The sequence below is a fragment of the Triturus cristatus genome, chromosome 12 (genome assembly GCF_964204655.1).
Source record: "Triturus cristatus chromosome 12, aTriCri1.1, whole genome shotgun sequence".
Classification (NCBI taxonomy): domain Eukaryota; kingdom Metazoa; phylum Chordata; class Amphibia; order Caudata; family Salamandridae; genus Triturus; species Triturus cristatus.
In genome coordinates, this window is record NC_140595.1 from 766,881,210 (window position 1) to 766,898,402 (window position 17,193).

Consider the following 17,193-nt stretch of genomic DNA (forward strand, 5'->3'; position numbering starts at 1 on the left):
TGTTGTACCGGCATATATTCGTGTCTGTGCACTTCAGAAGACATCCTGCAGTGACCCATCCTCACAACTATAGAAAGATCAGCTTGATAATTTTGACAGTCCGATGTCACAAGGGTACCAAAAATGGAACATTTGTCAACTCCCCTCCCAACAGTCTGAGCACAAAGGAATATTAATGACAACATAGAAAAACTTTGAACTCGTCCATGATTAGGCGTAATGGTTAAAACACTTGCACGTTACAAACCTCGAAATGAATAGGCTGAAAGATGTCTGAGAACTATGTTATATGACTGCTTCATTATCTGCCCTTACAATTCTTCAAAACAGTAGGTGCCAAGATGTAATTTCGTGGTACACTTTGTACACATGTACAGTGTTTAGTTGACCAGGCATGACATCAATAGACCTCCAAATATGATATAATAACAATAAAATATTGCAATGAATAAAACATTGTGACTTTAGTATGTTAAGGGATAACACATTGTATGTCATATTGATGCCACCAACCTCTTACTTATTAAATACTCTTATCATTTTCTATATGGTCTCAGCTGAAAAATGTCATATAATATTCTGCAAAACAAATCAGAAATAAGAGCCAAGCACTGAAGAGAGTAAGCATGTTGCAGGTAATTAATTTAGACCTCATTGAAGGAGGCTTTATTTTAGCAGTTGGGTCACTTCAAATGGGTCTGGGCTAATCACAATAACAACATATTGTGAAGTCAAGAGCCAAACATTGCCAGTGGCTACAGAGGTTGCAATGTCTGAAACATAGATGAGGAACAGTATTTTTGCTTAACTGCTTTATCTTCCATGTCTATTTGTGGATGTCACTCTTCCTGGATCAATCCCTTTTAAAATTGATTCCTTCATCACGGATAATCTATTGCCAATATTTAATCTTCTTTCTTTACATCCTTTTCACCTTCATGCTCTTGCCTGTATCCCGCCCCATCAGATATTCCTTTGTGTTTATCTCTGATTTAAACAAGATGATGTAACATTTGGGGAAGAATAAGCAGGAAACCAAGGATGAGCTTGAAGATAAGATAGCAAAAATCTCCATGGCCACCATGTACTTGCCTCGGGTGCTGAGATAGGCTGGAATAAATGAAAGCCATACGCTGAGGAAAGCGAGCATACTGAAGGTGATGAATCTGGCTTCGTTGAAGCTGTCAGGCAGCTTTCTAGCCAAGAAGGCCATTATAAAACTGATAGTGGCAAGAAAACCAAGATATCCCAGCATGCACCAGAAAGCAATGGGAGATCCTTCATTGCACTCAACCAATATCAGCCCAGGATGAATGTGAATGTTATATTCTGAGAAAGGAGGCGCAAAAGACATCCAAAGGGCACAGAGAACTACCTGAATGAGTGTGCCAGCAATTATGATAATACATGAAAGATGGGTTCCAACCCATCTTTTTAAGATACTGTTTGGTTTGGTGGCATTGAAGGCGATGACCACCATGACAGTTTTGGCCAGAATGCAAGAGACACAAAGTGCAAACGTAGTGCCAAAGGCCGATTGCCTCAGGAGGCATTTCATTTCTGTGGGGCAACCAATGAAAGTCAGTGGGCAGAGACAGCACAAGGTGAGGGACATGAGCAGGAGGAAGCTGAGGCTAGTATTGTTTGCTTTCACGATGGGCGTGTTCCTGTAGCAAAAAAAGAGTGCAATAATGATAATAGGAATCACTGAAGATAAAATGCTGCTCGCTGCTAAAATAGCTCCAAAGGTTTCCTCATAGGAAAGAAAGTCAGTGTTTTTTGGAATGCATTGATCTCTGTCATCATTGGACCACTGATCCCAGGGGCATTCAAAACATTCCATGGAATCTAGAAAAGGAAACAGGGAGAAGTACATAAGAGCTCTTTTCTTAACATATATAAGACTTCAACAGGAGGTTACTCTTGTGCTGGGCCTACCTGTTTGGTTTGATATCTCTCCTAATCTGCATGGAACACATTGAAAGCAACAAACTGACTTTCCTGGTCTGATTGCTTTTCGGAATCCTTTTGGACAGCTGGGAGAGCACACAGAGACAGGGACCTGAAAGGAGAAAATAGAGCCATGTTTAACCATAATGAATATGATTGACTGAAGCAGTGATCAATATTGTCATTGCAGCAAAACAGAGACCTGTTTGAAAAGCTTTTCTACAAACTATAGCAAAGCTACAAAAATATGAGCCCTGAGGAAATAATTTGAGTCTTTTGGATTCATCTGAGGAAGTACTACTTATTTTCCCTTCTCATAATGAGGAGAAATGTATTGCAAATGTCGATGGTTGGCCGACCATTGCAACAGGTGACAGTGATGGTGATGCTGCCAGGCGAGTGAAGGAAGCTGTTCCAATTGATGACAAGCAACAGGTAACAATGGGTCTAAAGATGCTCAGCATGACTAGCTTACAAAGTTGAGTCAGTTTTGAAAACCATTGTTACAGAGAGGAAAATACATCATGGTTGTCTATTGGCCGCTTTTGCTTTACCAATCAAGTGAAGGTTATATACCGATGAGGTGGTGGCTTGAAGCAAGTGTGAAGATTCTCTCAATGTCTTTCTATCACAGATCATGAATTTCAACGTGATGGTAAATGTGGGCAGGTAAGAGCATTGTGAGGCAGAGCTATGTCAAGGGTCTAACTCTTCTTCTGTATGCCAAAGCATGACTGCCTGGTGACCAGGTCACATTTGTTTGCAGTAGGGCCACCTATAACACAAATAATTACACGAGAGAGATTTAACCTGTTGAGAAATTAACTCTTATGGCCTAAGTATATTTTAAGATGGTGGGGGATCTGCACTCAGGTATATTGGTACTTTCCTGGCATCTCATGGATATATAAGTAGGAGCCTCACCCACAGATACCAACAGTGACATGCTTCATCATCGGACTCTCACCCATTCCAACTAGTGTGAGTAGGTGGGCTCAATGCAGTTTTTCAGAGGAGCTCTTTGTCTAAGGATTGACCAGTGCAAGTTAAAATCACCTTCAGGATCCCCAATTATGTTTACTAGCAAGGTCCTTTGGCAAGATTAAAAGCAGTGAGATGTTTAGTGGGTATAATGATGCCTAACATCAATGGGTTGACATGTTTCAGCCTGTATCTAGTGCCACCAACACTCAAGAGGTTTTCTTCAGGACCAGAAAAGTATTTAGTAACCTATGACATATAGTTGGTAACCACCAACTCTGAGTAGTATTTTATACAAAAATCATGAAGCATGCAAACATAATGACCAAAGTGGATCTTTTCCTGTAATGGTCTCTAAAACAAAAAAGCGCAATTGTATTTCTGTTAGGGGGTATTCTGACCCCATGATATTGTATTGGCTCATTCTCAGGCATATCTTGGTTGACATGTGAAACAGGGCATGCAGAGACGTGAGTTTACCCTCCAAAACATCACAGGTGTGTATCAGAAATAAAGAATCCCTAAAGCCTACATATCATCTATTAAGTGGGACTTTATGAGGCAGTGGGGGTGGGCTATCTCTGCAGTTACATTCTGGGGAAATAATAATAATCGTAAGCCTTTTTAAAAGAATATATGTTCAGGGCCAATGGTTTCTGGTTGCCTCTTAGAAAGGAGGAGAGCCCCCCACACTTACTTAATTAATGGACTTCATCCTCCCTTACTCCAACTTTGGCTCCATGCACTCCTCCTTTGCTTGCTGTTTCTGGGCCAGGCTGTTTTTGTGCAAGATTCTGGAGGTAAATGTCAGGTGTCACGTGATCATGTCAAATGATCAGGGGTTCAATTGCATTGGTTTTGAGGCCTACTTAAGTGAGGAGGCTGAGAACTGTAGTCCCTCCTCCTAGTTGTGCCAATGATAAGGAAGAGTCACGAGGGCTAGGGAGGTAAGGAACTGTAGTTCCACCACCCGGTTACAAGGGCTAAATGCAGAAACGGGGGTTTTGTTGTGTATTTTATATAGAGGGAACCAATAGAAAGGAAATTGCTGAAATACACACTGGGGTACCTTAAAAATGTGCAAAAAAAATCTGAAAAAAGCAAAACCTCATTGTGAGTTTGGGACAGTGAATAGTAACAAATTGGGAGGTTAAAAAGACACGAGAGGAAAGTGGTTTTGTACTAATTTCTCAAAACTTCTTACTGGTTATACATGGGGTATTTTCTTCATTACAGTATATTCCATCAGGGTATATACTCGTTTAGTCCATTTTTATGCATGGATATTTTGTAAATTCAATGCTGTTTCTTCTCAAAGAGGAATTTCTTTAGGTTTTCCTGTTCCCGCATTGACTCGTTCTAAGGTGCCCCTCTTGAGATCTATAGTAGAGTGTCCAGTCAATATGTAATGTTCCACCATTTTTGTGGTGTTGTGTCGGCACCTGATATTGCTCCTGTGCTCAACGATCCTGGTACTCATTTTTCTCATAGTTATGCTTACATATTTAAGATTGCATGGGAAGGTTATGAGGTATATCACTTGTTTTATGTTACAGTTCTTATGTTTTCTCAATTGCCAGGGGGAGTGTAGACCTTAATCTATTTCTTTAATATGTTCAGTCTGATGGCAAACACTACACTGGCCATACGAGTAGTGACCTACTACTCTTGTGAGACCAAGGGCATTGAGAATGGTTTTGTGTTAAGTTTTGGTCTACTTTGTACCAGTGTATCTCACAGGTTGTTTGCTCTTTTGTTGGATTAGAGGGGATAATCCCAATGTCTGGGTCCCGTGTTGAGGATACACCAGTTGCAATTAATTATCTTCTTAATGCTATCTGAGGCGATATTGTATATAATAACGCATACGAATTGCAGTTCTGTCTTTTCTTTTACTGGACTTTCTAGTAGCGCATCTCGATTTTGGTTTCTCTGCCTTTTTTTGACTTTTAGATGATCTACTCTGGATAATTACGTGCCCTTTATTTGTCTAGATAGTCAACTTGTTCTTTAAAGTCATTTGTGCAACTACATTTCCGCCATAAGCGGAGGAATTGCTGATAGGGTAGGTTTTCCTGTGGTGGACAGGTATGAAAGTTGTCAAAACGTGGCAATTTTATTTTTTTGCTGTTGGCTACTGGTGGGTATCTGTTTGTAGAGTTCCTCTTTCAGCAAAGATTTTCACATCTAAAAAGGTCAGTGACACTTTCTTAATGGTGTGAGTAGATCGTAATTTTCTGTCCCAGTTGTTTAGCTAGGTCATAAAGACATGGGTGGTGGGGGTGTCACCCCTCCATATCATAAGGATGTCATCAATATACCACTTACATGTGGAGATGTTTCCCCAATATGGATTTGTTTCATGTATGATGCTTTTCTTTTCCAAGTTGTAAAATTATAACCCGCCATTCTAGGGTGGGAAGATACTCCACATCGATGTGCTGTGGGTTTGAAGAAAAAGAATTCCTTTAAACTCAAATACATTTCTCGTTAGGGCTAAATCGGCACAGTCCATCCCAAAGTTTATGGGGGTGGCGTATGACCATTCCGCATACTCAAGTATCTTGTTGATGACTTCTAGAGTCTCTTTTTGGGGAAGGCTGGTATATCTGCACTTCCTTGCCACATTGCCAAGCTCAATCCATGGGCCACTTGGTCCACTCCTTGTCCATTGTCACGCAGAACCACCACTACCAGATGGATATAAACTAGGATTCCCCCACAGGAACCCAAATCAATCGATATATGAAGAACTCAGCTGCCTTTACAGGTCACACAAAATGGCCGCAATAGTTCAGGAGATAAACAATGAAAAAGGACTACCTCCCATGGGGACCTTAATGGAAATAGACAGAGGACTACTTTGCAAACACTGACCCAGTCAGCTAACGGAGCAGCCTTCTTGGACTGTCTCTTCATTCTCAACCTCGCCACACTTTCCCCTCATAGGGCAGCACTTCGCACATACCTCATCCCATCTGTCTATCACCCGCTAACCAAGTGCTCCCTTCACTACGGAGCGCACCGGTACCTTCACCTACTCCATCACTTACCCCCCGAACCTCTCAAAAAAAGCAGCTAAAGGTTTTAAACACAACTTTTTAAAATCTCATCCTGAAACCCCAATCTCAGACCCATACTTCTCAATGAACAAAGGGCTCATTAAGAATGACATCATCTTCTATACTAAAAGAAGAGCTCAATGGAGAGAAGCCTTTCTCGCTCTCTTTAAGGTCTCTCCCATGAAGAAAACAGCGCACGGATTCTCACTCTCCATCCTCCCATCCCTATTCTTTAATGCAGAAGCCACCTTCAATTTTTACCATAATGGAATCATTCTCATTCAATCTTCTGACCACAACTTAAACCTGATAGACCACATCTTTCCACTCATCAAGGAAAGAGTCTCTATTACTCACCCTTCCTCCCCAGCTAACCGCGCTGAAATTATCAACTTCCAACCGGATCGCGCTGTAAATCAGGATTGCCAGCTGCCCCATCTGCTCCTACACGCACTATAAACCTTAACGACACCCCTGCCAACATCCCACCCCACGTAATAACCGCCTCACACCTTAACACCTCCAATACACTTACTATCCCCCCTCACCTTGCTATTCCAACACAACCTTCCCCCGTTCCATTGCCCCCTGCATCCCTATCTCCCTTTTAGCCTTGCCATCAACCATCCTCTTAACACCACTCATCTCCCCTTTTCCTACTTCTCCCCCAACATCTCCACTACTCACACAGCTCTAACTCCACATATAACCTCCTCCTCTCATCAGCCTGTCAGCCCCACTGCCCCTCTTCTCCTCACCTATACCATCACTAATCCTGACATAGCCGAATCTCAGTCCCCCCCCTTCCTGCCTGCTCACACCCCCCCTCCATTGGCACACACACAGAAAGAGTTCCTCGCATTGATCTGGACCAAGACCCCCCCTTAAACGACACCAAAGATGCAATTACCCCGCCAACTCCCACAGTCCAACCATCCAATAAGGACACCCTCACGCCTGACCCCAGACTTGACTTGATATTATCAGTCCTTCAGCAAGTCAAAATTGACATCCAAACCCTACACGATATTATTTTACAGCAACCAACATTTTCTTGCTAGCTCCCAGGATCTGGGGCCCCCACGTTGGAGCACAGTACCTCACCCTAATGCCACATCCTGCCCAATCAGGATGAGAAACCCTCTATCTGCCAAAGAATTGGAGACCCTCCTCCGTTCTTACGAGCCATCTCACCCTCCACATAACGCTGTGCAGCCTAACTTACTTATAGACTCCCGAATACAATCTATCCCGATAAACACATACAGAGCCACCAGACACAACTCCAGAGGCATAGTGGAAAATAACCTCACTAGAATCCCCCTCACTATCGAACCTATCACAGTATCCAATAATTTGCGGCTAAATTGCATTCTCCTAAATTGCAGATTCGCATATAGACATGCAGCCGATATAGCTGATCTATTACTCACTAACGAACCAGACATTCTAATCCTGATGGAAACATGGTTAAATGAAGCATCTACTCCCATCATGGACATTTTGCTTCCCCCTAACTATGGCATCACCAGACTAGACAGAACGGATAGGCCAGGTGATGGGATAGCCTGCATACATCAGAGCAGCTTAACAGTGACTAACACCATGGCCCCGCCTTATCCTCATGTGAATACCGCTGCTTAAACATAGCCAGTAATAACAAACAAATATGTTCTTTACACACTTTCTAGCACCCTCCTGGAGATAACCTCACATTCATAGAACACCTCATGGATATTCTAGCTTCAAAAGACAGCCAACAAAATAAAAAAATATTCCTGGGGGACTTCAACCTTCACTGGGATGACCAGAACGACCCAGGGGTAAACAGCCTCAAAGCTTTCTTCGCTGACCTTAATCTTAACCAAATATGCAATAGCCCAACTCACGAAAAAGGAGCAATTCTCGACTTAGTAATCTCCAAGGTGGACTCCACAAACCTTGACTCGACCCTCCCCTGTGACTGGTCTGACCATCATGTCATTACATTCCAAGTCTTAGAAATGGTTAAACGTCTTTCAACACAACCTCTGAGAACTAAAATTTGGAAGAGAGACCTGAAAAACATTGGCTCTGACCTTCTAGCATTATCTAATTCAAGCCTACTATATCCCCCGGAAGAACTAGCCGATGTCCAGGGACTGACCAACTACTACTTTCACTCCATGAACAACCTACTGGACAAAATAGCCCCTCTTCAACTAAAAGAACCTCCACAAAAGTCTCAAATCCTTGGCATGATGGACAGCTAACTGAAGACAGACGCTCTCTTAGAGTAATTGAACGACGCTGGAGAGCCGCACCCTCAGCTGACCACCTCAAGCTACTAAGAACCTCCAGAAACTCCTCCTTTAGAAAGATCAGAAAATCTAAAACCGACTTCTTCAGGACTCAACAAGACCAAGCCAAGAACCGCCCCAAAAAGTTATTCGATCTTATCAAAGCTCAAACCATGAATGCACCCATGCTCCTGAAGGCCATCCCAGTCACTCTAACCAATTGTGATGGAATTTGCGTCTAAAACAGAATCCATTAAATCAGACCTCCTCAATGACCTCTTATCGCTCTCAGACATGCTAAAGAGCCCATCACCTCCCCTTGCAGGTGCCCATCCTAATGACCTCCCATAATCGAACCTCAAAAACAACACAACCTGGTCCCACTTCTACACTTACAGTGAAGAATCCATATTAAAGGCGCTAACCACTCTGAAATCTTCCAACCATTTCACAGACCCGCTCTCGGCCAACTACTTAAAAGACTTCATTCCTCTGCTACTCCCCCTCTTGACCAAGATCATAAATTCCTCCCTCCTTCAAGGATCCATTCCAGACATCCTGAAAAAGGTCAGGTATCCCCTATCCTGAAGAAAACTACAGCTGACCACTCGGATCTATCGTCCGATCTCTAACATACCTATGCTAGCCAATCTCCTGGAAAAATGTGTTAACATGCAGCTGAACAGTCACATTGACCAATTCAACCTGCTTAATCAATTTCAATCAGGCTTCCGAGCAGGTCACAGTACCGAATCTGCCATGACACATGTAATTGACGACGCTCTAAAAATCCTGGATCAAAATGAAGCATGTTTACTAATGCTACTTGACCTGTCATCAGCATTTGACACCGTCAAACACGGCAACTTGCTAGAACTCCTGAAACACAGAATGGGACTGTCTGGAGCTGTATTTAACTGGTTTGCCTCTTTACTCCAAAATAGATCCCAAAGATTCAAGGTCAGTCAATACCTATCCAACTCCATACCAGTAACACTAGGAGTTCCGCAAGGCTCCTCCCTCTCACCCACCCTCTTCAACCTATTCATGGAACCTCTCACCGAACTTCTCAGCCTTGCAAAGATTCACTTCCATATGTATGCAGACTACACCCAAATCTACATTAAGATCAACTCACTTGAAGACATCAAATCGCTCAACACCACTCTACAAAAAACCCAAACATGACTGGCCGAAAACCACCTGAAATTAAACTCCCTCAAAACGGAATTCCTCCTTATCGCTCCCCCTAACAAAACACCCTCTATCCTGGACTGCCTGAAGCACTTAACTGCTCTCAAAAGACAACCTCTTATTGTTGAATCAGCGAAATCGCTAGGTGTAACTTTGGACAGTAACCTAAAAATACAGAAGCATATCAGCACTTCCACAAAAGGAGCTAACTTCCACATGAAGACACTGCGCAAACTGAAACCCTTTCTGCCATCCTTCGATTTCAAACAAGCAGTTCAAGCCCTTGTAATCCCTAGAGTGGAATATGGGGCGGTAACCTTATGCGGCCTCCCTAGTCGTCGACACCCCATAAGAGCCGCCATCAACTCCGCTGCGAGACTCATCACAGGCTTTAAGAGAACCTCTCACAGCTCCCCAGTCCTGAGAGCCCTCAACTGGTTACTGTTTAAAGTAAGAATTCATCTGAAAATCGCGTGCATGATGCACAAGGCCCTTCTCCATAACTCCCCGCACTACCTAGCTCAGAAACTGGTGCTCTCAGCCGGCTTCAGAGCCTCGAGGAGTAACCACAACGATTTGCCAAGAAAAAAAACCTACAACCGATCCTTCTCTGGTATGGCTCCTAGGATCTGAAACGCGTTGCCCATTGAAACAAGAATTAACCCCTCCTCTGCCTCCTTCAAAAAAGAAGTGAAAGCGATCCTCATGGCGAAATTCACGTGAAGTTACTGACTCATTACTGTATTTTTGTTCTCCCAGATCTGTTTTTATGCTCCATTCTGTCTTCTCTCTGCTATCGTTAGCTGCTTTATTACTTTTATGAGTATTGTACATTTGGACTCACTTATATCTTTGTTTGCTATGGCTACTCCTTGTTTTCTACATGTTACTTATAAAGCGCTCTGATACTCGCAAGGGTCTTGTTCTCGCTATATAAAACCTACAAATAAATAAATAATAATAAATAAATATGGACTTTCTACATCTAAGCTTATTAAAAGGTCTTGTTGGTCACTGAACTTGATGTCTTTGACTTGGGCCAATAAGTTATTCATATCCCTAATGCAGGCTTCTGTGTTCTGTAGTATGGGTCACACATTTTGTGGATCTTGGGGAGCTTGTTAAAGTATGGGGTTACTGGGTTAGTGTTCCTTGGAAAAGTCCCCTTCATGTTTGATGATCCACCCTTTGCATTCTGATTCCTCTAACTTGGAGTTGATCTCTCCTCTGAGTGTGAATGTAGGGTAAGCATCTAGAATTTTGTAGTTATGCTCATCCACCAATAGTCTCAAAAACGTCGTTCTCTAGGCTGTGGCAGCTTGTAAGACTATGGCACCGCCATTGTAGATGGGTTTTATGGTGATGTAAGTGTTGTTTTGTAAATCGTTCTGAGCTTTATTCTCTATGTTTCTTACATTCTGAAACATTTTTGATGCATTTGTGTCATTGTTTCCTATTTCTGTGTATACTACCTGTTAACAACTCTACTGGAGTGGTGTGAGTGGGGGGTAGAAGGTAGACTCCTTTCTTGAGCCTGGGATTGATGTCTCTTGCATGCTTTCTTGGTCCCCAAAGTGTGCCTTTAAGTGTAAATTGCAAAAGAATACTAGTAATGTAAGTGAAATTTGTCAAAATGTGGTGTACGTAAGAAACCTAGGCCTTCATTTAGTACCTGTAGTTGTGCATTTGTAAGATTTTTTTTCTGTGAGATTAGTCACTAGGTTGTTGATGTTCTTGGGCCCTGTTCTGCATTAAACGTGCTCCTTGTGTGCATTTGGGTCTCCTCTGTATCCCATTGTACCCTGTTTTCCATTTCTCTTCCTCCCCTCCGGCCCTGGCCCCTAGATAAAAAAAGTCAGGGCAGATTTTGTGGGAAGAGTATGGGGGGGGTCCATGGGGTTGAATGGTGGCCCCCATGGCATAATCTGTTGCTCCTGTTGTGGGAAAGGTGATTGGAATTACTCTGTGTACTGTAGAGCGGGTGGGTAGCTGTTATAACCCTGTAAGATTTGCCACCAGGGTCTCATTCTCTGCCTTGATTTTGTTCTCCATTTTTGTATCAGTATCACTGCCCCATGTTTCTGAGTATGTAGATCCCTCCTCTATAGTATAGAGTATGCATCTGACAGGTCAGAGTTGGTATCTGTTGGTATTTTATACCCGGTGTGGAGTAGGCATAGACGTTATTAAATGTAATTCTCTTGACATATTTTTGGAGTTTCTGGATATTTGGCAGGGTGAGAAACTCATTGTATTCATTGGTTTCCTTATGCATGGATAGTTTGTAACTCCAACGCTGTTCCTTCTCAAAGAGGATTTTCCTTAGGTTTCTTGTTCCTACATTGACTTGTTCTAGGGTGATTCACTTGAGATCTTTAACAGAGTGTCCAGACAATATGTAAAGATCTGCCATTTTTGTAGAGTTGCGTCTACACCTGATATTGCTCCTGTGATCACATATCCTGATGCTTAGTGCTCTCTCAGTCATGCCTAGGTATTTAAGAGTGCATGGGCAGGCTATGGATATATCACTTCTATTGTATTACAGTTTGATGTTTTCTCAATTGCCAGTGAAAGTGTAGACCTAAATCTATTTCTTTTGTGGGTACAATCAGATGGCAAACCCTACACTGGCCACACAGGTAGTGAACTAATACTCCTGGGACAACACAAAAAGATGATGGACGGAATGTTGAACATAGTCAAACACTTACCCCTAATACAGAGATCTGTCCCTAAATCCATCATTCTTTTGCTCACCATGCAATGTGGACCCAGCCATATGCAAATAAGTCTTGACCCTGCTCCCCATGGGACCAGTCCAGCATGAAATGCCTTGCCAGGTCCTCTCTGGACCAGAAACAAGCATCCTGGGACCAGTTTCGGGGTCTCAGCCCTCATCTGCCAGGCTAGCTTGAATCCACTGGTATAGTGAGCATGGGACCCACATCTGGGAATACCCTTACCAATTAGGGCAATTATAACAACACAAAAAGAAGTTGAGCGGAATACTGAAAATATGAGTGTATTTACTAACACAAAAGTGATGCAATTCGACGAGAATTCATTTTATACTTTCCAGTGAAAAACCTGTTTACTTTGGAAATTAACCTGAAAGTAAGGCAAAGCAGTGCATGGTGCTTCTTTACTTTACTTAGTGCCACGGGTGCATTACATGGGTGGTGCATGGGGGTTCCCTTGCAACCACCCAAGGTATTTGACATAAAACCCTCTCTATTCATAAAAAAGTAGACATGGCTTTACAGCAAAGAACTGCGCACCATTTACAATAGGCGCTATGAAGGACAAATGCTTTTATTTCCCCTTTCTTTTCTGACAGCATACATACAAAGTGGGAAACAGTTTAAAGTTAGTCTAAGCATAGTAGTTTGTACCAGAAGGGTATCCTTCCACTACAAAACATATGCTAGACTCACAGAGACACCCTTGCAATATGGTGTAAAGGTGCGTCAGTGGCACATTTCTGCACCGGCATTGGAGAGAGGGGAGGAGAGTGCCATTTTTCTGTAAATATGGTGCTCTCTTCCTCTTGCCTTATCATGCAGCACAGCATTTGACGCAGTTGCACTGCTCTGCATGATAAACTAGTAAATCTGGGCCTATCTAAATATGGCTGATAAAAAATAAGATAAAGTGAACAGATGTATGAAATTTCCTCCTGAAAATTTCAGACTCCTACCTGTCTGTTCCTTGTTGTCCATTGAACAGCGCTGGCGTTGATTGTAAATGTTTTTGGTGCACTGGAGTCATAGGTGCCCACCTTCATGTGCATAATGGTCCCTTTGGGATCCCGCTGCCAGTGTATAATGTCATACTGTGCTGGGGGGTTGCCATGTTCATCAAAAAATGCTTCTGTGTCTTCGCTTCTTAACCTCACCTTCTTGATGTAGTAAAGGAGCTGGGAATAAAGCAGTGTGGAAGTCGGATTAAATAATTCCTCTGCAATTCTTTTAAGCGTGCTCTTTTGCACCACCCTTCTTTTATTTCCATGATGGTATTTTGTATAAGAAATGTGAATGTTTAAGAGGAGCATAGCATTACATTTTTCCCTAAATTAAATCTTTCTCATGGTATTTTATGGAAAGCAGATATATAAAATGTAATGCACTGAGTCACAGGAATACTGCTTTCACATGTTTCACAGAAGTCTTAAAGACAACTGTTTGTAAACACAGGGAAGATGGCGCATCAAGAACAAACTCTACACACCTAGTTGCTGCCTGCTGCACAACAAAACAGCATATGGAAAGAGGTGATCTCTTATTCAGTAGCACTCATGTGCCACATGCGCGTGGGAAGGGTGAGGCAGAGTAGCCACAATGGCGCTGAAGACACAGAGACCTTTGGTACAATCTAGTAGAGTTCACCAAGGGCTAATTAAGCCTCTTGGTTAGCTAACATTTTAGGGCTTCTCAGCAGCCCAAACCCCAACTGCCTGATACTTAGGCTTAACTACTTATCCATCACAGACATCTAATCTTCTTATAATTAAGATGGAAAGAGCTGCAGACGTTCAACACATCTCCCCAGATCATCAGAAAACCGCTGTTCATTCACTGACCATTTTGATAACTGACTTTGGATGCGCATTACTTGAAAGGTGTTAGCAATCATCACTTGCTCTGATTAAACTTGTACCACAAGCCAATGTTGCATTGATTTTGACCTAGTTAAAGTTAAGTTTGGGTTTCAAGAAGACCAAAAGTTAAGTTTAACTGAGACAAAATCCTAACTTTATGACTTTTGGGATTCACAAAGGGCATTTAGGACTAGTAAAGTTAGGATTTCTAACTTTACTACTCCTAAATACCCTTTTTGAAAACCGAAATTCGTAAAGTTAAGATTTTGTCTCAGATTACTTTTGTGAATCGGGCCCAAATAATCTATACTCATCTATTTGCACTTACCTTCACAATTCCCCCCCCCGATCTTTTGGCCACACTATATTTTTGTCCTAGATATTCTGACAGACAAACATATTGAAATTTACCTGCATTATTCATAAATTTACACTCTAAGACACCGAACTAGTTGTCTATCCAACTTGTTGTCTCATAGTGCAAATACCCTTCTGTTGGAATTCATTGTCTGAAGAAAGAAAAAAAGCCTTTAACCAATCTCTCACTGGATGGAGATCAAAACTGTGGAATTCAGTCCCACCCATTAACAGGACAAGCTCATTCTTTTAAATCTTTACTGGCAAACTGAAAAAATAAATAATATTCTAGCTATAGTGTCTTACATAACTAATTGCCTCTCTTCGCAAATGAAGCTTGCTACCAAATCTTCATGCCTGTGAACTGGTCTTAACTTGGCGAATGGATCATGCCCTAAAATGGTCTTAATGCAGTTTGTAAACAATACAACTGTTTGAAAAGATAGTTGTCATTTAAGCATGGACATAGGCACCAATGCCCATCCTACCCTTCACTGCCCTACTTCAGGTTGTAAATACTTTTAAACTTTTAAGATTTATTTGTATCTTATCTCATTTGTATTTCCTCTTTTTGACTATAAATCAGAATCTCTGTGAGGTGATTTACATGCAACACAACATCTTGAATAAATATATACATTATTTAACCAATTGTCAATGATTCAAATCACAGAATCTCTTCATCCAGATCCTGGTCTTCCGCCCGTTGAAACTTGCATAAAGTCTTTCTTCCCCATTATTTACTAAGCTGACCTTTTTCAGTGTAGTGGCTCTCTTTTTTCTCAGAGGGTAGTATGCAGAAAACAGCAGTTAGATATACTAGGGCTTGTGTTTAAATATAAAAAGAACAAATGGGAAAACTCTATGTAATGAAAATATATCCCAGTATGTATTCCCAAAATTAGTCAGAGCTTGGAAATCGGAATGGTTATGAAGATGTAAAGTTTTTTCAAGAACGCACTCTCTCTAAATATTAATATCTTCGCTCATATGTTCAGCCTCCCTGTAAAGTTATCATATATCCTTTGGCTCACATCCATCTTCAGTGCCCCCTTTTTTTTTATTGCTTTACAGATACCCTTACATACATACAGAGAGCTAGTTTGTTCCCAAAAATAATGTTTATAAAGCAATGCAGTGGAAAAATTCACCACGCCACTACCCAATGTTTTAAAGCAAACTGTCCCGCCTATGTTTTAATATCCTATTGCAGCATATAAGTTTAAACATAGTACCAACAGTACTTCTTATTGCAGCTCCAATCTCAATGGTGACAGAAAACATCTAGATGGTGCCAGCTTTGATGCTAGTGCAAGTAAGATTTTCTGAGTATTTGATAGTTCACCTCCATAATCCAGCATTTCTCACAGTCCAAAAAGAAATAGGGCTTCATTACGACGACGGTGGGACCACCACAGACAGCCCGTCTCACTGACATCGTACTAATGATTCCCGACCGTCGGAGGGATCTTGAATCCCTTCAATGGTGGCGGTGCATGCCAGGCATCGCCGTATGGGATTATGGTGTCCCTCCCCGCTGGCCGTTTCATGGCAATTTACCCGCCATGAAAAGGCTGGGTGAAAGGGAAATTGCGGGCCTGTAGCGGACCTCCCTTGCCCTCTGGCCCTCAGTTCCGTGTTGGCAGGCATAGGCACTGGGTGCATTTTTCGTACTGCGGTGTGTGCTGCAGCCCGCAGCATCCACTGCAATAAAAAGAATAGACGGTGTGGCCGCCTTGCAGGCGGTAGCATTGTAATCCCTATGGCGGGACCGCCGACGCTTAGTCGGTCAAACTGTTCCCGAAAGGATGGTGGTCGGACGGAAGTCCAACCTCCATATTAATCGGGCGCTTAGACATGATCAAATTGTTTTTGTCAAAGTAGGACAAAAAATGTAATCTTTCTACAAGAATTGCTTATTAGCCTTTGACTACAGTATATTTTTCCCAGGAAAAATAGATTGTGACATAGAAAAATTGTAGCAGTTAAGCTAGCAGGCATCAATTGTTTTACATCTTTGTTTTAGACTCAGAAACAGGAATTAGTATTCAGATAAATATTAGACAGAATTACACATCTGTAAATATGCCCTAATGTATAGAATTATTCAACCTCTGTCACAGTTAGTTTTGAAAGAATTGTGTTGATCTCCTCAAATCTACTCTGTAGGAAATTCGGAATATTGTGCCATTCTGATATTAGAGGCCAAGGATAGCTTGTGAACTACCTTGCACCATATTTGTTACTTGGACTAATCATACATGACAGAATCAGAGAATATGAATCCTACTCAGCACCCTAAAATAAATGAGCCTGGAAAAAAACAATAAAAGAGACTCCTCTTGACAGCATCAGTATACCCCCTACTGCTTATATTTATAACCTGCCCCAGAGATGTACCTTGACAATATATACATAAGGTAAGCAGATGTAAAGTTAATCATATTAAATCTATACTTTTCAGTATATACTTCCATTTACGATATTTTAGCAGTAGCTATTTCGACCACCACATTTTTGTAGTGTAATATTTGTATTCACAGTATTCAAACATACTAGGACAAGCTTTCACATTGATCATTTAGAGAGATATTGGGGAAATTTAAAAGGATTTGATGCTGACTATCCCCATTTGAGTTATTTGTAAAGCTGAGGAAAATAGAGTCTTTATCCCAGCTCAGGTAAAAAGCCACTCAGGTCAGAGTTTTAGGAGAGATGGCTATGCCATCTGAAACAAGCAAAGCCAATTGAATGCATTAGTTACTTATAC

General features: G+C 41.7%; 1 protein-coding gene across 1 annotated transcript in view; it reads right to left on the reverse strand.

Annotated features, from left to right (window-relative positions):
* Positions 1-919: 919 nt before the first annotated feature.
* The window catches only part of LOC146782768 (extracellular calcium-sensing receptor-like), a 193,955-nt gene continuing 177,681 nt past the window's right edge, over positions 920-17,193 (reverse strand). The window contains exons 5-7 of the mRNA XM_085637241.1: positions 13,167-13,385; positions 1,939-2,062; positions 920-1,848 (exon numbers count right to left, since the gene is read on the reverse strand). Coding sequence (XP_085493367.1) covers positions 920-1,848; positions 1,939-2,062; positions 13,167-13,385 — 1,272 coding nt within the window. The remainder of the gene's footprint in view (positions 1,849-1,938; positions 2,063-13,166; positions 13,386-17,193) is intronic.